Consider the following 26,138-nt stretch of genomic DNA (forward strand, 5'->3'; position numbering starts at 1 on the left):
AGAAGAAGAAAGGCAAAGGAATAAAACTTGTTTTTAGCATAGCTGCGGTTAGCTTGTCCACGAATTTGCAGATATTGCAGTATTCTTTTGTCATATGACATTTATGATGTAACATTATTATAGTTGAATGCATGGCTTGGTGTAAGTACAACAATTCTGTGCCCCCACCACGGGCTCTCTTATTACAAATATGTTAACCCGTGTGGCATCTTTACGTCGTCCACCACTTTTTAATGTTAATGTCAAGCAGTGATCGAGTGATGTATTATGTAATGATACATATTTTACTCGGTAAGTATTCCGACCATATATAGTTACTGTCCAGTAACAGTCTGAAATGTGTCGTAGCTGCTGGTGTAGCTTAAACTGTTGGACTCCGACTGTAAACTGACTTTAGACCCGTGACTTTCTTTTTCAGTTCTATTAATCAGCTTCTCTGCGCCACTGAAAGCAGCAGAATGTCGACCAGAAGAATATAAGACAAACGATGGACAAAAGTCACAATGCTGTCCAATGTGTAATAAAGGTATTGATCTCCTCACACGGTCAAAGTCACTGCAGCTGTTTAGTTTAGACATAATGGTAGGCAGATTGAGCAATTGACGCCGATCGAGACACACCCTGAGTTTAAAGCTCAAGGGGACAGCTTGAGCTTTTTACATTGACTCCAATACGGAAAAGAGACAGTTCTATCTAAGACTAGATACGAAAGTAAAAGTCACTCGATAAGATACATCTACGATAGTCTTCTTGATCTAAGGCTACTTCTGTCCCATCGTAACAAAGGGTGGTTTAGTTGTGGTTTGACCATCCAAAAGATTCGCTTTTTAGTCATCAAATCCAGTTTTTTTTGTTTTTCTCAAGGAAGGAGCATTTTAGGGTTTGGCACTGGCCTAGTCTCAAGACCCTTTATTGTAGGCTCACAACTTTTTCAAATTCTTCCATCCGGCCTAACCATCCGAAGACTGTTGAATAGTTGTCTGGCTTTAGAAATCAGTGACAAAATGCTATATATATAGCCATGCCCATATGCCCCTTCAGTAGGGATTTATCAAGTCTAAGCAAAGAGGCATCTAAAACGAATGTAATAGCAGAGGTTGGAGTCAGTTAACTCTACACTCAACTTGGATTCAAGATTTTATTTCATACAATCCATACAAGTATAAACAAGAATTTCAAGAAACATTCTTAGGTTTCAGTTTGATGTTGTAGCAATAAACAGTAGCAATAATACAAAATAGAAATAACTAAGATATAATGCTAATCAATAGATTATTGATATTTCTTATATTTGTGTGCATTATTCAAAACAATTCATGGTGTTGCACTGAGACGGCCATGTCCCTTTCTCAGGTCAAAGGCATCGTTGTCATTGGCCTGCAGAGCCCCGGGATGCTCTGGGGAATATTACTTACTTATGCCCATTACCCTCCTGGGAGTGAGGCTGTCAACAAGCGTTTTCTAAGCATCCCAGTTAGGGCTGTCACGATCATGAAATTTTACTTGACGATTAATTGTCACACAAATAATTGGAATGTGTCGCATGACTCGCATCCCAATGCATTGTGAGCTTGCAGAGCTGCTATTTCCGCTATTTAAAAAAAATGGATGAACGCTTTATGACAAATATGCAAAATAATTGTGACCATCTCAAATAATTGCGATTAGGCGATTATGTAATAATTGTGACAGGTCTAGAGCCAACCACTCCAGGGAATGTTACTACTCCGGAAAGCCAGGAATTGTTTCGCAGTCTGTTACACATTCCATTCCGATTGACTACGATTGGCTTTCAAAGTTTGTGGGAGGGGCCCATTTTGCACGAAATGCCACAAGCACCGCTGGACCGATCAGTGAATTCTTTTTTTTTCAAATCGTCTTGTTATAGAGCGTCGCAGTTCCCGCCCACTTCCTGTTTTTTTTGGTGCCGGAAGAAAAAACTCAATGCATTTTTCCATTGACATTTCCAAAAATATTTATATCTATTAATTTAAGCCTCGAATCAAGCCATCACGAGATGACATGAATCATGACCATAAAACGTTTTTTTCTGTGATTTTTTTTTAATTTTATATTTAATTATATGATATACTATATTTAATAAATACCCTTTGTTTTGCCGTTTTCAACACAAAAAAAAATCACAGAATCAAACGTTTATGGTCATGATTCATGTCATGTCATGATGGCTTGATTCGAGGCTTAAATTAATAGATATAAATATTTTTGGAAATGTCAATGGAAAAATGCATTGAGTTTTTTCTTCCGGCACCAAAAAAAACAGGAAGTGGGCGGGAACTGCGACGCTCTATAGCACCACCAGGAGGCATTTGTTTTTTTTGCTACTATTCCTACAGATTTTGTCCAAACCTCATGCAATTCGGTACACCTTATCTCTGTAGTCAAGTGATCAAGGTGTATCTGTCAAATTTCTCATTATTCCATTCCAATTGGCTAGGATTTCCTTCCAAACTTTGCAGGAGTGCCTTGTTTTGCACAAAATGCCACACATCATGAACGCAACTCCCAATTGCTGTGAAACTTTGCACGCACTCTTACAACGCTTGGCGCTACAACAGCCCACTTAACGTTTTGGCTAATAACTCAACGTAAATATATATAGAATATAATAACTCAACATAATTCAACGGTAGGTCGTCGTACGATAAAAATATTTTCCCCCTGGATTCCTTGGAATCTCACACTCCATATAATAATAAACTTTATTTATATATATATAAATAAAGTTTATATATATAAATATAGCAACGTGGATTCAATGTGTAGTAGGCCCCGGCCAAAACTCTCACAAACCACCTATCTCTGGGGTCACGTTATCAAGATTTATGAGTTAGATTTTTCAGATCCCATTCCAAGTGGCTATGACTGCCTTCCAAAGTTTGCGGGCCCTGGGGTAGGCAACCCGGCCGGGCAGAGACCTCTGCTCCGAGGAGCACACTTTTCTAGTTTGTTAAAACACCAAAAAAGTGCTCATTGGCTTGTTGCTGCTCAGATGTACATTCAGTTTGGTCAAGTTAACAAACATAATACATACATTTACATACATAAATAAGGGTGACTTAAAAAGGTACTATGTGCATGTGGTTTTAAGAATACATTGTTGTCCCATATAGGCTCAGTTGTGAGAAAAGACTGTACATTGGAGTCCAGTACGTCATGTATACCTTGTGGGAGTGATACCTACATGAACGCACCTAATGGCCTGACCAAGTGTTTCCTCTGCAGTTCTTGCAGTGCAGGTAATTTAAATAGACATGGTTATAATATTGATTGAAGGTTACTGCCAGTTATTTCAAGAGAATAGATGGCCTGCACTCAGATACAATGTATTTGTTTTATTCGTCACATTATGATGATGGGTGAAAACATGTGCCATCTCTTTTCTTGAAATGATTATGAGCTTTTAAATTAACGCAGCATCAGCATCGAAAGCGCATGCACCTCAACAAGTCAATCTTGGTGTCTTAATTTCTAGAACCAGGGCTGTTCACCGCGCAGGAATGCACTTCAACAAGCAATGCAGTGTGTGGTGTTATGGATGGATACTATTGCAAAAGCTATAGCGACGTGGATTCAATGTGTAATCTTGCAGAGAAACACACCAAATGTGCACCTGGCCAGAGAACTAAAGTACCTGGTAAGACAAATCATATGTTTGACCATTTTGATCTACTAGTTACAGTACTTACAGTACGTATTTTATCGATTAGTATTGACTGTATTTTATTATTTTTAATTCCTATTTAAAAATTGGGTTGAAGTACTTGGATTCTTGGATTATTTCTTTATTCCAAATAATATCCATTATTTGGATTGTTTTGTTTAGGCACCCAAAATACAGATACAGAGTGTGAAGACTGCCAGCAAGGCTCTTATTCACTGGATGGGCTAGCGTGCACTACTCATACTACGTAAGTGATCATAATTTTTCTTAGAGCTTTGTTTACTTACTTTCTTCTTCTTTTTTCTAGCTGACATACATGTCATGATTTTGTAGAATGGAATGTCTCTCTACAATGTCCCCACAGCTTAACATAAACTTTTTGAGGCATTTGTCCTTCAGACAAGTAAATGCATCATGCACTCTTGTGTTGTATGGGTAAGAATGACTCATTTTACATTTATTTATTTTTGTCTCCGCCAGGCCGAAGGCATGGCGAGAGAGTATGTTTTACCCCCTGTCTGTCCGTCCGTCCGTCCGTGTGCCCGTCCATCTGTCACCAGCTAATTTCCGGCACCGTTGGCCCGGTCGCTCCGAAACTGTGCGCACACACTCCCTGGATGCCAATTCAGAACATCTGCCCCAAATCTTTCACATGGGCCTGTTATAGCGCCACCAGGAGGCCGATTTGTGCAAAACCCTTTTTTTATATTACTCCTACAAATTTTATCCAAACGTCATGCAAATCGGTACACAGTATCACTATAGTCATGTGATCAACACGGATCTGTCCAATTTCCCATATTCCATCCTGATTGCCTAAGGTTGGCTTCCAAAGTTTGCAGGATTGGTCCGTTTTGAACAAAAAGCCTCAAAGTATACACAGCTTGCGATTTCCGTGAAATTTCACACGCACATTCCCACTAGGCCGAGGAAGAAATGCCACCCTTCTCACATTCCATTATAGCGCCACCAGCAGGTCTAATTTAGCAAAACACATTTTTAGAACAAAATGCCTCAAATCATGAATGCAGTGTCAATGCAAGAATAAATGGTGCGGTTGGCACCCTTTTCACATTGGCCTATTATAGCGCCACCAGGAGGCCAGAATAACGTACCTGACCTGGCGGAGACCTGTGCTCCGAGGAGCACTTTTTCTAGTGTACAAATGTATTTGATTAGTTACAAATAAGAATCAAGATTATATAACAAACGAACACAGCAAAAAAACTACAAAAACAATATTGACAAATTACACAGTCAGGTTGTTGACATTATAAACAAACATGTCACAATAGCACATTTTTGATAGGCAGTGTGTCTCATACTTTGCAGTAGTGGTGACTCCAGGTCTTAAAATAACACTGTCTGTCCTGACTGAAACACTATTCATCTTTGTCTGATGGGAACTCCCATCTCATCAGTGTCGGTACGCTAATGCGTAACACTTCAACTGAATAGTTGTGCATGAGGTACAGTATAGAGGCATCATGATAGGCATGTAGGCATCATGAGGCATCATGATTGTACTATAAGCACATTGTACTGTAAGTACATCAAAAGATTTGCATTGTTAAAAGTCATAAGGCTGTTATAAGATATGTATTTACCCCAGTGCTTATTATATTTATTTTGACATTGTGGTGACCCACATCGAGAGACTGTGAGAGACATTCACCAAAGAGGGCTTGTGCCTTTTAAGAGCGGGGGTTAATGTGAATAGTGACTTCCGGTTCCGGGTTAAGGTTGTTGTGATATTGTTGCTGACCGCAGTGAATGTATATGCTTTATCAAGATATTTTGCTAAACTTCACCCATTTAACACAACAGCAGTCTGGATAAAACTGTGAATTATATTTTTCATTGCTTTGACACAAAATGCATTCAATGATAACTGTACATCTTTCAACCTTTCTGAATTCTTTCAACCAAGTTCAACCAACATAACTTAATGTATCTACAGCCCGTATCTACAACCCTTTTCAGATCTGTTAAATTTAACTAACAATATTCAAATGGAAATACGTTTGCTACATTACAAATGCCATGTTGAAATATATCCAAAATACTAACTAAAGTAAGATAAAAGGATATACATTTTATGGAGACAAATGGTGAAAAACATCACAGACGACATACAAATACAAGTTATTAACTCCTGAGCTCAACATATGGATCTTGAGCGCACACCATCAAGCAACAACATACAGTACAGTATATGACGTTCCCGTGACTTGAAACATTTACAATAATTGTTCACTTTGGGGCTCTGTTTTGTAGGTGAATGTTATACTGTAGTAGGTGTCATTATAAGAACTGTATATTGTCAGATCAATGCTCAATATTGATTGAATACTTTGTGACGTGTCATTCTAAAGATGTATTTTCAAAATTCGCAGGTGTCCAGAAGGACAAATGCAACAGGAAGAAGGAAACCCGACCAAAGACGTTGTCTGCAGTGACGCATCTAGAAATCATTATGCTATAATACCACCAATATTAATGACAATTACTACAATACTTACTTTATTTTTGTTTTTAAAAGGTTAGTGCTTGTTATCCTTTGCTTGCATATTCTTTTTATTAAATACTAATTGTTCTAATATCTGTCTAATTCATAACATGATTCTGTCAAACTAATATTAGATTTCTTTTGCTCAATGTTATTCTTGATATCAGGCCAGCAAAAGAAGACGAGATTGACTTACCCTAACCCGGCAACGGCAAGTTTAACTTTTGCTTGTCTTTGACTGTGGTTGTGTGCTCACAGATTTATTTAGGTCTATGTAAGCATGTTTTGTAAACATGCATGTCCTACCTTTTGTTTCCTCAAGCTAACATATGGCACTAAACTGACCTTGCTTGTAACTGCAGTTTAATATCATGTTGTGTGAGAGGAAGTAGTACAGTAACACTCCTTGTGACCAACTTAAGTTAAATATTTCATAACACAGCCAGTGCAGGAAGTGGGTGATGTCACCAGTTCAGCAGGGCCCGACTCCAGTGTAAGTTGATTTTGACTACTTACACTTACAGTAGGTTTTACATCGTTGACTAATTCTTATACAAAATTGACTACTTTCTTGTCTTTTAGAATGGGACGTAATTTGTTCAAGAAAGACGCATGGAGAGCTCTGAACGACATGGTCCAAGATCTTCCCCAGCAAGCTTAGCTTATACTCTGCTATTGTGTATGCTGATCGCTGAAGCCTGCCCCGCAGACGTCCCCTTATAGTTTCCACCAGAATGTTACATACAGTACAAAACATAAAGAAGAATGAGCACGTTACCAACAAGCATCTGGGATACCAAGGGTGAGTGAGAAGATAGCAGCCAGGACCAGGAGGCTGGCAGGTCACTGCCATCAACACTGCACCACCAGCAAACTGGTACTGTGGGAGCCAACACACATCGATCATGAGAATATACCCACATGGACATACTAAAGAAAGATGCTCATCCGAGGACCAAAAAAAAAAGCAGCTGGTTACTGTGTATGAAAGTAGGCTTTAAATTGTATTAAGTGGTGAACAGAATTTGTGATTCAATGCAGGCTGAATCCTAGGTAGCTTGATCTTCTCATAGTTCCTAGTCACTGGAGCTCAGACCAATTGTCTTTGAATAAGGTTTGTGTTTTGCAGTATTAATTTTCTAAATAGTATGGTGCATTTATGTAGCACTTTTTAACACCAGGATCGAACCGGCAACTTTCCCATTCCCAAGCGGACGCTTTACCTCCTGAGCCACTGCCGCTCCTGTAAATGCCTATAAGTACATAAGTGGTTTTGCCTATGCCATGGACTAGCACTAACTTTGTCAGCAAGTTGACCTACTGTAGCAACTTGCAACAGACTAGCCAGTCGCATAGCAGTTGTCCCTCCAGGCTATGACACGGTCTATCCTCAGTTGGCCTTACAACTGACTATCCTGGTTATGGGATGAAGAGATCGGAGTACGACTCACAGCCATAGATGCTCACAGCTGACCGACACTAGAACTCACAGGCGGAAAGGAGAGGTGCAGAATTGGTGTCTGTTAGTGGTGATTCTAAAAGTTCCTTGTTGTTAGGAGCTTTGCACTTAATTAAGTCTGTTTGTGTGTGTACCCGATCCAAATAATTAGAAGTAAGTAATGCAATTTACCAAGTAACTTTCTGCCTGTCTTGTGAGTAATAATCTGTTGTCCATTACGTTTTCTTTGCTCTCCAACCAAGTAATCTAATCTGCCAATAGTAGATTGTAATATTTAGTTTCCTAGTTCAGGGGTTCACAAACCTTTCCATGCCAAGGACCCCCAGATACCCCAAAACTTTGGCTCTGGCCCTCCTGTTGCGAAATAGCTTTAAAAATGTGTTTAAACAATAATAATGAATTGCGCTGTATCACGTTTAGAAATATCAAACACAGCTTCCTAATATTTCCTTATTTTTATTAATGCAAATTCAGCTGAGCTAGTCTTGTCTGCTCATATGATATGTCTCTCTTCAAGAAATGGTCCCTTTAGTCCCTTTTTTACACGTCTGCATTAAATCACTACTGTAGTTTAAAGAAAAACATGTTTAACCTGAGAAATACTTCATTACCCAACACTTAAGCGTAAAGTCGACTTATCTGATTGGTGGAGTTCACGTTTCTATGGAAATGCCCCCTCCCCCTACTTCAAGTAAGCTAAAATATTTTACTATCGACACTATCAACACTATCCATAATGAGTGTTTTTACAGTCCTTGGACTTTGTAAACTTGCCTCCTGCACCTTCAGCCTGTACCAGTAGATGGCACCTAAATCCCTCTATTCTTTATAGTGTCACTCATGTATTACTGCACTTTTCCTTTATTTGCCTCATAATTCTGTGGACATTAAGCAGGAATCTTCAGAATGTCTGAGTATTCATATCTGGCTGATAATAAACATCGTTCCATTGAGTATCAGAAAGTACAATGTTGTGAATAGAAGGGGAAAAATGCCTTTGTGCCTTGAAGTGATATTCTACTTAGACCTCTACTTATAGACCAATTATTTGTTTACTAACATTGAGATGCACAAGTGATTGTTTCACACAATCAATTTCCAACCTGTTGTTTGGGGGTGAGCTTGTGTGTCAGCACACCCCAACCCCCTCTTGTGTGTTGCTAGTGAGGCACGTCCGAGCGAGACCTGATAGAATGGGTTTCATTGCACGCATACTGGTTCTTATCAGTGTGACGTCGTCTGTTAAGGGGTCTGTGCATCCATCTCTATCCCCAATAAAAAAAGGTTTTAGTTCTTTATTGATGTTACTTTAATTTCTTGTGTAAGTTGAATGGGATTCACATGATATATCTACTGCCATCAGCACAATTCATTTGACAGGTTTATTTAATCAGAATAAAGTAAAAGCTTACTTTTCCATTGAAGCAAGATAAAATACTAACACTTTATGTTCACCACATGTTCCTATATGGGCTGCTTTGTGTCCTTTTAAAGTTCCCATGATACACCTGTCTTGCTGCTGAATTCATTATATCTTATAAAACACATTGTCATGACACTAATGTATGTATTTTTGTTTTCAGTGTAATAGGGGGAAAAAACTCCCAGTTAAACATTTCAACATTACAAGTTACATCTGATATAAAAGACTGAGTGAAATGATTTAGTGCAAGCTAAAGCTTCCCACTTCCAGTTACTTTTTAATTTAATAATTGTAAAAAATATATCAAAACAACTATCAGAAAGTGTAATACAGACTGTTCCTCAGTCTCTTGAACAAAATAAAGACATCAAATAGCATCAGATATCAAATATGCATAAAATGTACAGTAGGGGAATGGGAGTGTATCCTCAGACTAAAGAATAAGAATATTTATGTCAATGTATTTTTACATTTACAGTAGTGAGACAAAAAAATATATATTTCCAATTTTTTGTATTTTTACTTCCACTCCACTACATCTCAGAGTAGATTTTGATTATTACAAAACATATATTAAACACTTCAGCCCCATACATTTAGGCCATTTGAAAATAGCCGATCTACAAGCTCCTGTAGATCTGCTATTTTCAAAAGATTTTTATACATTTGAAAACTTGTGAAATGGGACATTCTGCTCAATGCACGATCTACTTCTGGTACTTTATTTAAGTACATTTTGTACTTTTACTCAAGTTTTTAATTCGGACTTTTACTTATAACAAAGTATTTCTACATTGCAGTATTGATACTTTTACTTAAGTAAGAAATGCGAGTACTTTTTTCACCACTGCTATTTTTTGTTATAAATATAGGCATATATATATATATATATATATATATATATATATATATATATTTTTTTTAGATCAACTTCAATGTATTTTGTCTTGTGGCAAGAAAAGACACGGGACCTCAACAGGTTGGTGTGGCCAAGCAGCAGGGTGGCAGTGTGGTGTGGCTTTACTCCGCCCCTGTAAGCTCCAGTAACCATAGCAAGACACCACACTCTCTGTAAACTACAGGACATGTGTCCATAGTTCTACTGTACTTCCTCAGGAGGACTACAGGTATAGTAGGTAGGCCTATACTTAATGACCACGGACAGGCGGCTCTCCATTATGATCGGACGGTCACATATTTGATAACATGCAAAATTATGCTGCTGACTGCTGTCATGGAGACGTTGATCCTCTTCAACGAGGCCTTGTGATACACAACTTGCTTCAATCATCTTGACTAGTTGTGGAGGAGAAGCGAACATCATGCCAACGATGCTCACATCAAACGGATCCATCATGGATCTAGGGTCGGAGTTGGTGAAGATTAAAGCGCACTACTGCGGGTGAGTAACGTGTCCTTACTTTGGTGTTCTGGATGGAAGGAGCGTTGTTGTTAAAGCGTTCCTAACGGCGCAGTGGTGGAAAACGTAATCACATATTTTAATTAAGTAAAAATATCAATACTGCAAGGTAGAAATACAGCTGTTAAAGTAAAAGTCCGGAATTCAAAATGTACTTGAGTAAAAGTATTGGTATCAAAATGTACTTAACATAGCCTACAAAAAGTACTTGTTATGCTGAATGTCCCATTTCACAAGTTTTGTACTTAAGTACAGTACTTGAGTAAATGTACTAGTTACTTTACACCACGGCGCAGTGATCACGTCAGCTGGACGAACACCTGTGGAATGGAATTGACGTCACAAGGTGGACGTTAGTTAACATCGATATATCACGTTCCTAGTGTCTTTTTAGAAACTGCGCATGTTTTTTTATTCTGCCCATAACTGTCATTTGGTCATTTGTAGACCGTTAAAGCAAATTGTTGCCTCAAAATAGCCTACAATTATTTTAGAATAAAGTTAGACACGGCTATAAAAGTCCATCTGACTGAAACAGATTGAGTGTTGTCGGGTCCTGTAGCTCACTGTTTCCCAAACAGTGGGTCGGGACCCATCTTTGGGTCGTGGACACATTTTATGGGTTGTGAGCAAAATATCATTTTTTTGGGGTATTATTTCAAAACATTTTGCCCCCCAAAAATCTATATATTTTTCAATTCAATGATTTTTCAAAAAATAATTTCATGAGTAAATAAAAAAAGAAATCAAAGAAATTCCATATTTTAGAAAACAAGAAGTTTTCACTAGTTTGGGTCCCGGGCTAACGTCTAATTTCTCTTTTGGGTCCTGAGCTAAAAAGTTTGGGAACCACTGCTGTAGCCTATCATCATTAGTAGCCTATATTAGTTCCAATGATGGAATGACACACCTGTTTTGTGTTGGATGTGGTATTGATTTTACAACCCTGGCCTTTGCACTCAGGGCAGGTTGCTACAGTATGTGTTCCTGAACTTAGCTGTGAGAATCGAATCAGGTAGCTACGAATAAGATCAAAGAAAAGTTTGCAAAAATACTGAATGCCTTCATATCTCTGTAATAGACTATAGTTTTAAAGCCATAAGTTATCTAGTTTACAGACATGCAAAAGTGTCACTTTTCAGCTACAGTCACCTTTTTGAACCCAAATAGGGCAATTGTGTGACACCTGACCCGAAAGAAAACAACATGTTGTCACCTTTTTCACCTCGGGCTGTTTGCATGCCTGAGTTTAAAGTAATTTTTCCACTAGAATGAAATAAGGGGTAGTCATGTAATGTCAAGATGCTGTGACCTAAAATAGTTAATAGGCATACTAATTTCATAAGTGGCTGTGATTTATGCATACAACAGATATTCCCTCCTATAGGCCAATCTTCTAACATAATTATTTCACAGATTTCTGGCATATGAATAATTTTCATCTAATCACAATTGATCACAAGGCATGTAGGCTACATATCCCTATCTTTAGGGTGTTTAAGATAATTTGCTATTGTGTCTCATCATCAGCTCGTAAATTGTGCTAATTTTGGTAGCAATTTTGTAACACCAAGTTATTCCCTCTAATTTTATATATCAGCTGGTCTTGGGGTTACAAACACCTGTATCAAACCTCTTGAACCACCTGTTTCAAACCGGCTTAAACAACTTGAACCCTAGCATCCCTATTCTGGGGGGAACCTGTGAACTCGTAGATTGGATATTGTCGTTGAAGAGATTTGACGTAGAGGGATAAAAGAGCAGACACAGGACAAGTTGACTTAAGTATAGGTTTAAGTGGTTAATGAAATACTAGTGGGTGGGAATCTGACCTGTCTCAATAGGCTACATCATGGACACCTCACTATTGTGTCATTAATAGGCTACAACTTGCAAGCTTAAATGTAATAGTTCACTCCCATTCTGCTATATTCTGATCTCTTCTACCCACAGAGGAATTTGTTTTTAAAAGTAACATTGTTTTTCTTGCCTCATGGCTCTTTCACTCCATTTCAGGTCATAATTGAGGGCGTTTGTGTTCGTTTTGAAAGGTATTTAAGGCTGGCACATTTCATGTAGCCAAGTCATATTGATATGAATGAATGACATAGTTTCAGTGATACTTCTTTTAAGGAAGCGGTTTCCTGAAGTAGCACAAACCTCTATTATTGAGGTCAGAACTCTTTTTCAACCCTCTGCTCAATACAGTAATACCCTAAATCTAAATGTATTCAAAGGGGCAAGAGTAGTGGACCGAGAATGGGTTCACAAGACCGCCTGTCAGTTGCTTAGCAACCTGATATGGGCAGCCATATTAGTTCCACTCAAAGGAATAGTTCACAACAAAAATCATTATAGGAGAGGTGTGTGTGCCACCAAAAATGTATAAAAGGGGATTATGGTCTGCTGTGCTGTTCTCTCAAGTTTACCATAACCTCAGGTCCACCCTTGGACACAGGTCTTCATCCCACAGATGGACTAATGTTTAATGTATTGCATTGTTGTAGATGAGCTCAAACAATCTCATCTTTGCCACTGATACAATATTCTTTTGTGCGTGAGCAATATAATAATTATATATAAAAATATGAAAAAAAAACAGTTAACAGAAAAGCGAAAGCGACATTTAGAACCTCTCAATGATAATGATGTTAATGATTGTCCGAATACTTACATGTTAATGATTTCCCGAATACTTACATTCATGAACTGACCCCTTAACATGATGTCATGTTGAGAGTTATGTCATTTAAATGAAATCACTCCTGCACAGACATTGATTGTCTAATAAAGTTGTTGAATTCAGTTTGAGTTGGCGTGAACGTTGATCACTTCTCGCCATTCTCTCTGTTTACATCTCTGGTACAAAGCCTTACTGTATTCTAAAAGGACAGATCTACAATCTTAAAAAAATAAGAACAAAAAGTGTATACATTTTACCTCAATTAATCATAATTGAGGTAAAAGTAAAGTTTGAAATAATTGTGAAGTCATATCACCCAGCCCTACATATTTCTATATTCCATTCCAATAGCGAATAAAAGGCAATTTATTGTCCTGAAGGAATTTACTCTGTAAAGGCCAGCTCAGAAGACATGGTGTATGTGATACGTACTACACTACAACTGCTTCTATAGAATAATAGTAATAAGGTCTCCTCAGGGGAGCATTAACATGTCCCCCATCACAGATCAATAGGTTAATGGATAAATATCATGACAACCAACCACAGAAGCATCCATCAAAATACTCCACAACCTCACAAACCATTAGGTCCTTAATAGGTCTGTTTATTCTCGGATCCTGTGACAAATGACACTGTTTATTTCATGCAGATGGCTTTCTTCACAAATTATCGAGGTGAGGTACCTGGTTTAGATGACTTAATGGGATTATTCTGTTAAGGTTAATGGGGAAATGCAGCATTGTCAAGTGCAGCAACAGGGATGGCCAGACATCTATTATTGCAATATATGTTGGTCACTATATTGTGCAAGAATTCACAAAAATAATATTTTTAATGGAAGGACCAGGACCAATAATTGCTTGTGTTGTTCTAAATGGCCAATCCCTCTGTATGCCGAACGCCCTCAAGTAGGCTACAGTATGTACACTCAGCAAATAGTGGGCAAGGTTCACCCATTGTAAGGAACGCACTGTTTCTGAGAGTTGTTTGAAAATCAGGAGAACCTGGGGAGAATTGGTCCCTTTCAAGAACTGGGCTTTTGTGTGTGTGTGTGTGTGCGTGCTTGCGTGCCTGCGTGCGTGCCTGCGTGCGTGTGTGCCAAAATGGTACACCAAAATGTAATTAAATGAATCATAAAATTATGAACATGTACTTGACTTGATTAGCTCTGATTTAGGAGTACAATTATACTTGAGACAAAGATACATACAGATTTGCACAGGGCACACTTTGTAAAAGGTCCAGTTCACCTCTGGGCCCATTTCGCAAAAGTGACGAGTTCTGTTGTATTCGTTTTAATCCTTGTACTTGAACTTTGCACGATTTTATGATGCAGTACTGTAAGTAATAATTTGCCGTTAAAGAGCCTTAAAAAGACAATTTCACATATGTAGGCAGGCATTAAAGAAAGAAAGAAAAAGAAAGGCTCTTTGAACAAGGCCAGATGCAACACCACTGGCCACATTTGTGTGCATTCCGGAACACATACAGTACACACGCGCCCATGCATCAGTGTAGTACAATGTGTGTGTGAATTCATCCAGTGTCAGGCCCATGTTGGTGTGTCAAGGGAGTGGCAGTGGGCTGACTGTGTGCCATTTTGGCTGAGGATGTGCCCCAGTGAGGAGGAGTGGATGCCTGCCTGCTGGGAGGCAAGCTGTCCCTGCTCCTCTTCCTTCCAGAAGCCACAGTCCAACAAGCACCAAGAGCCTGTCAAACAGCAGCAACACGGCCCATTTAGGTTTTTTGGAAAATATTTTGAATTAAAAAAATATATATATACACATATATATATATATTCAAAGATTTGCACACATTTTCATGATTTTTCCAAAAATAGCAGATCTACAAGTTCATAGTGCGGCACTCGGTGCCGCACTATGAACTATGAGCACTATGAACTATGAGCTTGCGCTATGAGCTTGCCTTTTCACCAATTGTTTCTAAGCATTGAAACAATGATGTTCCTTTAGCGTTGACTTTAGGTTGTTCTTGTTCCTCTCTACTGTAGTTTTTCTTTCTTTTCCAAAATGACCATTTGTACACGCCTTACACACCGGGGCGATTTTTTTCATGCGAATAATACGTTTTTTTTTAAAACCTTATAAAGTCAATGCAAGCTTCCACACCAGTTTCGCGGAGCGAAAAAAGCGTCTTTTAATTATTCGGAACGAGTCCGAATTTTGCGTATATTCGCATATTCGCCGGTGTGTAACCGCCTTTAGAGGTATATTACTGTAACACTGAGGATTTTACAGTGTAGATTGGGGTCCATGAGATGAAAATCATATCAAATCAGCGTCTGGGGCATCATGTATATATGAAAGTGGGGGTACTTACAATTAAAAAGTTTGAGAATCAACCATTTAAAATGTACTGCATGCACGGGCACTGGAAGACCAAGAAATAACTGAGGGAGATCGAATCCAGATGTTTACTTAATCGTTCATACTCGGTTCAAGTAAAATCACATGTATTATTTACTTATACAGTATATGTTTTCCCCTTGCGCCGCCGCCATCTTACACCAACAAAGAGCCACACTGAGGGGCCAGTTGGCTGCTGTACCAGTCAAAGGCTGAGACTTGGCATTGCTCACAACCCCACAAACAAGGAACAATCCTGTCTGTCTGCAGACATAGCACAGCAAGTCAGAAAGTGAAGTGAGACGCTGCATAACAATTAATGGGCTCGTCACAGATGCCCCGCGAATCGTAAGCTGGTTCAGTAATCAATTTGTAATTAACTACCCTGTCGGTCCAGCCGACCTTTTCATGCTTTCATGCTATGAGGTAAATACGCTTCTAGCTGCTAATTAGGGTCTGAGTGCGTATTTTCGGCCCTTCCACATAATATAATATGCATGCAGACTGAGAACATTTTGTAATGTTTATTTTATGTGCCTCCATTTGTTCCTTAATCTTAAAACTATAACAATTACAAACAATACACACTTGTAGTAACTACAGCTGTACAGATCTCTTCATCAAAGTTACTTTGTCTTTAACTGTCAGACATGACCTGTCTATGCAAAATTCAGTATGGCCTCTACAGTACTATTAACGAGTTACCGTGGTTACGCTATGACCCTTTCTACCTGACTGGAGAGTGGAGAGAAATGTTTTCGCATTGTTGACCTTGCTAAAGAGCTCTCCCTCCAGGGAGAAAGAGTGTCTAAGAATGATGTGGCAGTGTTTTTTCCATATGGTCCTAACATGAACTAAATTAAATCCTTTTGAAAGTTTGTCAAGAAGACAACTGAGGGAAAAATGAATCTCTTAACACATTCTCACAGTCTTTGGAAAGAGAGATTTGTGTTTTTTCTCCCGGGTCCACCTCAGGTCAATGTGAAAACAGATGTCACCATTAAACTAAAGCAGGTTGGTCGATCACTGAATTAAATCAGATGCATCCTAGGTTAGATTCAACACACTCTGGCTGCAAGCAGCCCATGAGTGGCTAATCATGGATTGTTTCCAACCCTAGCCTTTTAAATGCGAGCTAATTTGACAGCTGCGATAGCATATTTATTTATTTGCAGCACTGGGGAATTTGTGCTGTAAACAAGGCACGATTGATCACTCAGGATATACAGTATTTCACAATATTTGTACCCCTTATTTATCATCAAACTTTTGGCTTTGCTTCATTAATTAACAATGTTAAAACTCACAACTCAAGAAAATAAAGTGGTGACAGTAGATCCAACCATGGTTGCTAATGTTATATTTTCACTGGTTCTGAATAGTGTGTTTGTGCGTACGTGCGTGATATAGTATTTTGTTACGTATACGTTTAATTAGACAGAAGAGAGATTTGGTGACGATGTGTAATTTAAAGGTAGGGTAAGTGATATTTTTTGGTTAAAACAAAAAGTATTTTGTTAAAAAGTTAAAATACTATATTCTGATAGTAATCATTGCTATAGAGTGTTTTTTCAGTAACAGGAGTCTCCCTGTCTCTCCAGCTCTTTAATAAACAGAAAATACATTTTTCGGTAGGTGTCAAAATCTCAGCCAATCAGGAGAAAGTACCCATTTTAAGCTTAATTTGTATAGTGTTCCAGTTCCAATTTTGTCTGCTCATTTCTTAGTGTCATCACTTCCAATTTCACTTGTTTAATCTATATCCTGATTGAGTTCTCTGTCCTGGTTGGATAAAATTGGAAATGAAACTGAAACTGAAACGAAAATGCATTTTCTGTTTTATAAAGAGCTGGAGAGACAAGGAGACTCCTAATACTGAACAAACACTCTATAGCAATAAGTACTATCAGAATATAGAGCTATTTAACACTTATTTTAACCAAAGCAAATCACTTACCCTACCTTTAACTATAAACCGTCCCTTTTCTTTGTCTTCCTTTTATTCAAAATAGAACCCCAAGGGTGTAATAGTTGAAAATATTATAACAAGGACAAGAGAAGAACCATGAATTGAAATAGCCATGATACAGATAATGACATCGATAGATTCAAGGGACATGATATAAGTATTGTGTGTGTACAAAATGTTTGTTACCTAGAGGTCAAGGTGTACTGAGATAAAACTTGAAGCAGTTTTGTTCATCAGGGAGGTCCGGAGTCTTCATTTGAACCTGAAGATAAATGATTATTCGTGGGGAACTTAAATGAAACGATAATAGATTGGGCTCTCTCTGTTTCTAACAAACCGATCCAGTGAAATGGACTAATTTTCAGCTAATCTCAGTTAATATTGGCCATGATTTTGTCAAACTTGTGAATGTGATATGATTGGTGTCCTTTTGTGTGTGTGTTCAGGGACATGTTGATCACAGACCTGACTGCCACAGTAACCTTCATGGGACTGTGTGAGGAGGTGAGGAAGATGTGCAGCGTTGCTCAGCAGCAGCCAATCACACTCAAGTGGATTGATGATGAAGGTGGGTGTGGCTAGATGTCAGAGTCATATTTTCTGTGGGTTTCTTTCCCATGCCATGTTGGATGTGAGGGCTTTATGCATGATTAATCGACAAACTAGTGGATTAACCACTTGATGTCAGACCCAATGTGGGAACCCATTCGGTAAAAAAAAAGAGAGATTACTGACCTGGTGTCCCTGTTTTTGGGCACTTTTCAAAATGAGCGAATATAGCCGATCTACAAGCTCAACACATCTTGATGCTTTGTGAGTTTGTAGATAAGCTATCTTCGCAGCGCAACACCATCATGTAACACAGTATAACATAGGACTTTAGTGGTTAAAAAAAGAGAAGTATTACATAAGCGTGGTCACTTATGCCATGCCTACGGTTTTAAATCTATGGAGTGTAGGATTGTAGTACAGGTATTTCTCTACCTTTTATGATGCCAAATTGTTCTCACTCAGTACTCCTGAGTTCTCACTCCTGAGTTGATTTAACTCCAAATGGTAGATTTACAAAAGGATTTGTGGGGCTTTTGTGCATTCTAATTAGACAAATATCAGCTGTCCACATTTACGATGGTACTGTGCCCAATATTGGTGCTGGTGAAATGAGCAAAAGGCCCAGCCTAAAGTTGTGTTTGGGTTAATACACATGGCTGAAAACCTATAGACTTACTGTAGGTCTATAGGATGTTTCTGCACGCAAGGATAGATAGAATGATGAGTGAATTTTGTTCATCTGCCCTGGAGAGGACATTTGCCAGGAGTATTTTAGGATTAGCTTTAGATTAAAATCAGCTAGTGTTCATTTATAGTTAAAGCCAGGGCTATGGTTAGACAAATAGTGGGTTTATGTCTAAAGTTCGGGGTTAAAGACTGAACACAATCCTTGCAAGGACAGTAAGACAGTGACAGGGTTTACATTTCTTCAATCATTCCGATCAGAGGTTCCAACTTAACTGTTTACATGGACACTAAATAAAAGTGATCCGCTTTTACATGCCCCAAAGTATTTAATCAGAATATGACTTTTGAAATGCACAAAGTGGTTCCACCTGTTCTTTGTAATTCATTTTCTAGATGGACCCACATCGTGTCCTCCGCTATTTCCGTTTCTGCAGTTTTTTCTTATTAATTCCGAATGACACACACACACAAAGCTAATTCTTCAAATTATGCATGTTAATGCAAAGGAGGTTTCCCAGCCCCAGGGTCACACGGGAGCACATTGTTTACAATAAGGATGGATGGCCATCCTATGTGATGCAGGCTGAGTTGACAAATCCTGGTAGAAGGACATCTCTTTTGATCACGCTTACGGCCTACTGTATATTAATTTAATTCGTCACAGTTAACAAACATGAAAAGATGAACAGAATAATTAATTCCAACCAGAGAGAAATGATGGGTATAAGTGTTTACTTTATATGCTGTTGATATGTTCCTGTTGATCTGATTATCAAAAGGTTAAAAAACATCCCTGAATATTCTGGATCGGCCCAGTCTCTTCCGATTTGAGGTGTTTACATGAAGTATGTTTATTATCATTTATGATTATTGATATATACATGATTATAAATAGAATATTAGGGTCCATGTAAATGCAGTCAATGTGTTTGTGTTTGTGCGTGTGTGCGTGTGTGTGTCTGTGTGTCCAGGGGACCCATGTACCATCTCCTCTCAGATGGAGCTGGAGGAGGCTTTTCGCATCTACAGCCGCACCAGGAGAACTGGGCTGCTGCTCCATGGTGAGTGCCATTGTCACTTCGCTCCACTCCTCTTCGCACGCTGTCACACTTCTGTGTCTCTTTAGTCCTTTCTTTTCTGATGTCTCATGCTGCATGCGTTCCTCACTGTCTCCACAGTATTCCCCAGCATCCCAGAGAAGCCTGGCATGCGTTGCCCGGGAGAGGACAGTGAGTACCCCAGCTGTATTCTCTTTATTTATATGAAGGTGTGTGTCTGTATTAGATACATGGTTCAATAAAGGAAACGCATGTATTGTATTTTGCAATAACTAGAAAAGTGCGCTCCTCGGAGCACAGGTCTCCGCCAGGACGGGTTGCCAAACCAGGGCAAACCAGTGTCAGTCGTCGGGACACGAGGAAGTTGCTGGGGGAAATAGAGTTTGTACGACAAACTGTGCAAATGTGTGTGTTTGTGGTGCATGGGCAGACGTGGAAATCGTTTTTGAGGTGCGCTCTATAAAGGCCCTGCAACATGCGATTCCTATATGAGTATGAGTGGATGTGGCATTTTAGAAATAGGCCCCGCCGACACATCTTTGAAGGCACTTACAGGCAAACAGTATGGAGTAACCCTGTTTGATGGTCATTGTCACATGACATTTGTGACATTTGTGCCTAATTTGTTGGGGGGGAAAAACATGTTTCAGCAACAAACATTAACATTTGTAGCATTTTGGTTCATGATTTGCTGCATTTTTTCTTTTGCAAAAAGGGCCACAAACTTTGGAAGTTAATCGTAGCCAATCGGAATGGAATATGAAGAGTCTGACATGTTTCTTAATCAAAACTATCATATCCAAAGCAGAGACATAGATTTCCCATCAGCAAATCGAACCCTGTTTAAATAGTACAGGGAAGAATGACAAGTTTCTGCTATGTTTAGATAGTAGTTAAGAGAGTATAAAGTGACATGAAACACAGGCCTCCAGTCGGAATCAAACCAGGGTCTTTGCGATTACGTGGTCGACGCTCTATCCGGTCACCTACTGGTACGCCCCCTCTGACTCTTCACTCACAGTGTGTAGCCTACTGATCAGATTCCCTCTGCCACCCCTCAAAGGGGGTATCACTGTGGCTCGGTGGGGATAAGCTATTAGAACGACAGAGGGTAAACAAGACAACATTACAGCCATTTGTGCCTGTCGATAGTGTAATTGACCATATTGACACGGCAGCCATTTTGCGGTTATGTCATACTCAAGGATTCTCGTCCTCTGAGTAGGCCTATGTATGTCCACCGTGTGAAAATGGTCCATGGTTAAAATGCTTCAATTTGTAATCACAAAGAGCCTCCTCGTCACTGTTTCGCTGTAAGGTTCCTCTGTAACACTTTATATGATACCTCTCTATCATATAATGCATTGTAAACATACTTACAAAGAAAAAAGGCTGGTGGTTGCCCACAATTGATACCTCTCTTCCAACATTATCTGGTTTTGTTCCTGAAACATGGTTTGGTTTAAGGTTTGCACTCAGGGGATTTTATTTGTGTGTGATGGAGAACATCAATGATTTGCAATAGATTTTTCTCATTGACCATAGATGGTTAGGGGATGTGTAGCCATTGACTAAATTAGTTAATTTCCCCTGGGAATTTGGGCTCCTTTGAGATTTTGTTCAATGATCTTTAATGTATGCGATGTGGAATGTGGAAAATATATATACAAAATATTAAAAATATCTATCTTTTTTGTTAACTAGGAGCTCACTTGCATTCACTTTCACCAGACCTACTGGAACAGCTTGCTGACACCGTAACACGCAGCCGGCATTAGCCAATCTATCCTCATTCTACCATACTTGCAAACTTCCCTCATAACCCCTCCAGAAAAAAAGGATTGGACACGTACACCAACGGTTTGGCAGCTCCCAGTCTCAAGCCTGATTTGTACTGATATACAAGCTCACAATGCGTCGCACTGTGACTTGTGAGTTGTGAGTGTGTATCATTGCTCATGAGCCCTTATAATTGGGGGCCATTGGTGTCAGGGTTTAATCCAGCAAAATTTCAACACTTAGCCATTGTCCTCAAATAAGCGGCTTCCCTGAGTTGATGTCTACTGTAGACAAAACTGCCCGTTCCCTCTGTTTACTGCAGAAGGTGAAAGCATTAACAATATAAATTTGTATGTCTTGCATCGGAGCTACGAATATGTGGCTGCTGCTTCACTCTTTCGCTATGCTCTGATGCAGGAATCTTCACTTTGGCTTGAAAATAAATCTGTCAAACGAAGGTCCATGGGAGGTACTGACCTCCATCTGTTGAAAAATAAACTTCACTGTGGAAAAGGAAAAAAAATCCATTTTCATTTTCCAGACACACCACTCTCTCTCTCTCTTTCCCTCTTCTCTCTCTCTCTCTCTCTCTCTCTCTCTCTCTCTCTCTCTCTCTCTCTCTCTCTCTCTCTCTCTCTCTCTCTCTCTCTCTCTCTCTCTCTCTCTCTCTCTCTCTCTCTCTCTCTCTCTCTCTCTCTCTCTCATATATGTACTTGTGTGCTCTTTGGCGCATTCTGTAGTGGTCTATTTGCTGCCACAGCATGTTTAGCTCCAGTAGTGTGTGGGCCATGGTCCTGCATGTGTGTATACGTGTATGAGAGAGAGGTGTGTGTGATGGGGTGGGAATGCATGGTGTTCTTGCCCTGATGCTGACCATCCCTTTGCTCTATGAAGAGAATACAGTTATCAGAGTGTGACCGCCAATCTACAGGTAGGTCAACGGACAGCTCACTCTCTCTCTCACTCACTCTCTCTCTTTCTCTCTCACTCACTCTCTCTCTATCGCTGTCTCTCTGTCTATCCATCCGTCCATCTGTTGTTCCGTACAGCTCTGTGATGCTGTTCGTCATAAAGCGGCGTGCTCGCCAGCATTCTCCGGAGGTAAAGCGCTACAGCTCGCTATAGTTGCTCCTTGCGTTACAAGGAGGGGAAAGGCTATTTTTAGCCTCTTTAGCTTGCTGTCGGTCTCTGAAATAACGTTTCTCTTTTTGCAGGAGGGGAGGAGGAGGAGGAGGAGGTGTAGGGGCGGGCCGGAAGCTGCAGAGTGGGAGACATTCTCAAGAGAGGAGGGGAGGGGAGGGATACGAAGGAGGAAAATGTGCAGGGAGGGGAGGAACAGCAAGGATGAGAGTGGAAGAGCAGCCAGGCTGTGATTGTAAACTGAAAAATCCTGACAGGTCCATTTTTATACGGTGAAATCCTCAGTGCTCATTTAAGTCTTGAGAGTGTACAAATGTAACCAAATAGACCCTTACAATTGGTTTGTACACACTCCACTCCATAGTTACAAATGGATAAATGAACACTGACATTTTTGCTGTGTACACTCATTAATGTGGACATTTAGGATTACAATGTTAATGTTAAGTTATTCCATGTCCTTGTGAAAGAACATTACAGAGCTTGTTAAAGTTTTGTGTTTTGGTCATTGAATCAAATTATAGAGGATTATGGGTAACCTTGGTGTTGCTGCACTATAAACCGATTACGGTTTGCATGACAAAGTGGGTGTAATAGGCTATAAGCATATTACTGTACCTGCTACAGTTTTATTCATTTAAATGGCTGTGAGTTCATGATGTATTTTTTATCTATGGCAATTTAATCTCTCAGCACCACTGCCTTAAACATGTAATGTTGTTGTTGTTGTTGTTGTTAGTAAGAATAAACACAGAAGCAAAAAGTGGCAAAAACCCATGGGTTCCCTTGATGGAAATTAAACCCACCGTCTAGGGTAGGTTAATCCTCAACTTCTTTTCAACATTTCGATATGAGAATCGTCTTTGAAAACACATCTGTGAGATGAGGTGTAAAAATATTTGAACCAATCAAAATACACGCTCAGTGGTTGAGTGAATATTCAAAAACACATCTGTCCCTCATTTTTATGGCCTGGCTGTGTAGAATGCAAGCCATCTAGCAATGGGTCGGTCTGGCTGTGAGCATTAGTGAGGACCAATTATATGAAGACATGGTTGATAATGGGTGAAGTGCTCCTTTAAGTGGTTAAGTGGCCCAGCGGTTAAGTAGTTATAAACATTTAAACTTCAGTCTCGTCACTGACTGGATACACCAGTGTTCTCGAGCTATTCAATTTGGCCTCTTATGTTTTTCCCATATGGACTTGAATATGCGTCAGGACTGGTAGGTTTATTCATGTGTACAGTCAAAAGAACAGACACCATAGTATGTGAGTGTGGAAGGGACCCCGTTCTATTTATTAATCCATAAACCCTTTTTATTTTACCCTTACAACCCCAAGATGCTACTAGATGTGTGCCCACTGTGTGTCCATGCACTTTATAGCATGTATACCATACAGTAGTTATGGATGTACTACAGTAGTTATGGATTTACTATATAGTAGTTATAGATGTACTAGTAGTTATAAATGTACTGCAGTAGTTATGAATACAGGATGTACTGTATCATACAGTTATGAATACAGGGATGTACTGTATCATACATTTGTTATGAATACAGGATGTACTGTATCATACATTTGTTATGAATACAGGATGTACTGTATCATACAGTTATGAATACAGGATGTACTGTATCATACAGTTATGAATACAGGACGCACTGTATCATACAGTTGTTATGAATACAGGACGCACTGTATCATACAGTTGTTATGAACAGAATGTACTGTATCATACAGTTGTTATGAATACAGGATGTACTGTATCATACAGTTATGAATACAGGACGCACTGTATCATACAGTTGTTATGAACAGGATGTACTGTATCATGCAGCAGTTATTAATACAGGACGTACTGTATCATACAGTTATGAATACAGATGTACTGTATCATACAGTTATGAATACAGATGTACTGTATCATACAGTATGAATACAGGATGTACTGTGTCATACAGTATGAATACAGGATGTACTGTATCATACAGTATGAATACAGGATGTACTGTATCATACAGTTATGAATACAGGATGTACTGTATCATACAGTTATGAATACAGGATGTACTGTATCATACAGTTATGAATACAGGATGTACTGTATCATACAGTATGAATACAGGATGTACTGTATCATACAGTATGAATACAGGATGTACTGTATCATACAGTAGTTATGGATGTGCTGGAGCAGAAGCTGACCTCCTTGGCTACCTGGTTGGCTACGGAAGATAACCACCCAACACTCTGTCATCTGGGTTTTCTGATATTTCTGTTCTTCGTTTGATTCTTTTTCTTATTTTTTTAAATACTCGCTGCAGACAGAACCAAGCGATTTAAACAGGTTTCTGATATTTGAGTTCTTTGTTTGATTTCATTTTTCCATCATTGAGACACTTGGTAGCCATTTTGTGCTCGTTGTAAGCCACCAGCAGCTCCAGTGCATTGGAAATGACCACCCAAAGAGAAGGCATGCTGGACAACGGTCTTGAGGCAGTTGAACCGCTAGCCAGGCAATATAATGTGTTCATTGTCAGTGAAGGTTGTGCAGCAGCCTACGGCACTGACACACGCTGGCCTACAGCCTCACAGGCCTGATCAAAAGACCTCACTTCTCTTGCTTTAAAAGCAGCTCGCTGCTGGCTTACTGATCTGGGTTTGTCAAGCAAGCGTTGTGTGTGTGTGTGTGTGTGTGTGTGTGTGTGTGTGTGTGCGTGAGAGAGAGAGCAGAATCTCTGAACAGACCCCCATGTGTGGGATGGAGAGGGAGGGGAGGAGAGAGAAAGAGAGTGGAAGGCACAGAAAAGAGGAGAGGAGAAAAAAGAGGAGGGGAGAGATGAAATCCCGGACGGACGCGCTCTGGCGACCGCGGCTGCATGCCTCGTGCTGGACCCCGTCCCCCCCTCCCCTCCCGTCCCCACATCTCTCCTTTCCTCCTCTCCCCTCCCGTCCCCACATCTCTCCTTTCCTCCTCTCCCCTCCCGTCCCCACATCTCTCCTTTCCTCCTCTCCCCTCCCGTCCCCACATCTCTCCTTTCCTCCTCTCCCCTCCCGCCTGCCCCTGCGGCACTCATCCGCTCCGTGTTTTCCCATCAGCCCGCCTCTCAGCTGCATGGTGGTGGCACCGCTGTCTCTCTCTCCAGGGAGGAGGCTATAGTGCTGCCGCCGCCAACCTCCCCGCTACATCACAACACAGAGATATACACACAGAGAAAGAGAGACACACAGACAGAGAGAGAGAGAGAGAGAGAGAGAGAGAGAGAGCAGTGTACCATCATATATCAGCTGGTAAATCACGCAAAAGGCAGGCACTCCTTTTTTTTGGGAGAGGTTTTGCATCCCCATTCCCGAACCACCCCCCCCCCCCCCCCACTACAGCTAAAGGAAGTGGGGGGCAA

General features: G+C 39.8%; 2 protein-coding genes across 3 annotated transcripts in view; both read left to right on the forward strand.

Moving 5' to 3' along the window:
• On the forward strand, positions 1-8,949 carry LOC308096982 (tumor necrosis factor receptor superfamily member 14-like). Its single transcript, XM_080444516.1, has 9 exons — positions 1-291; positions 419-526; positions 3,135-3,260; positions 3,497-3,658; positions 3,848-3,932; positions 6,082-6,227; positions 6,362-6,409; positions 6,641-6,687; positions 6,777-8,949. The coding sequence occupies exons 1-9, from the start codon at positions 234-236 to the stop codon at positions 6,786-6,788; spliced, it is 792 nt and encodes a 263-aa protein (XP_080300642.1). The 5' UTR covers positions 1-233; the 3' UTR covers positions 6,789-8,949.
• Positions 8,950-10,209: 1,260 nt separating this feature from the next.
• The window catches only part of prkcz (protein kinase C, zeta), a 126,345-nt gene continuing 110,416 nt past the window's right edge, over positions 10,210-26,138 (forward strand). For both annotated transcript variants that reach the window (XM_080444508.1, XM_080444509.1), the window contains exons 1-4: positions 10,210-10,478; positions 17,964-18,085; positions 19,728-19,817; positions 19,935-19,985. In XM_080444508.1, the coding sequence (XP_080300634.1) occupies positions 10,399-10,478; positions 17,964-18,085; positions 19,728-19,817; positions 19,935-19,985 (343 nt within the window). In that variant the 5' untranslated portion in view covers positions 10,210-10,398. The remainder of the gene's footprint in view (positions 10,479-17,963; positions 18,086-19,727; positions 19,818-19,934; positions 19,986-26,138) is intronic.

The sequence above is a fragment of the Gymnoscopelus braueri genome (assembly GCF_963280865.1).
Source record: "Gymnoscopelus braueri genome assembly, chromosome: 12".
In the NCBI taxonomy this organism is placed as follows: domain Eukaryota; kingdom Metazoa; phylum Chordata; class Actinopteri; order Myctophiformes; family Myctophidae; genus Gymnoscopelus; species Gymnoscopelus braueri.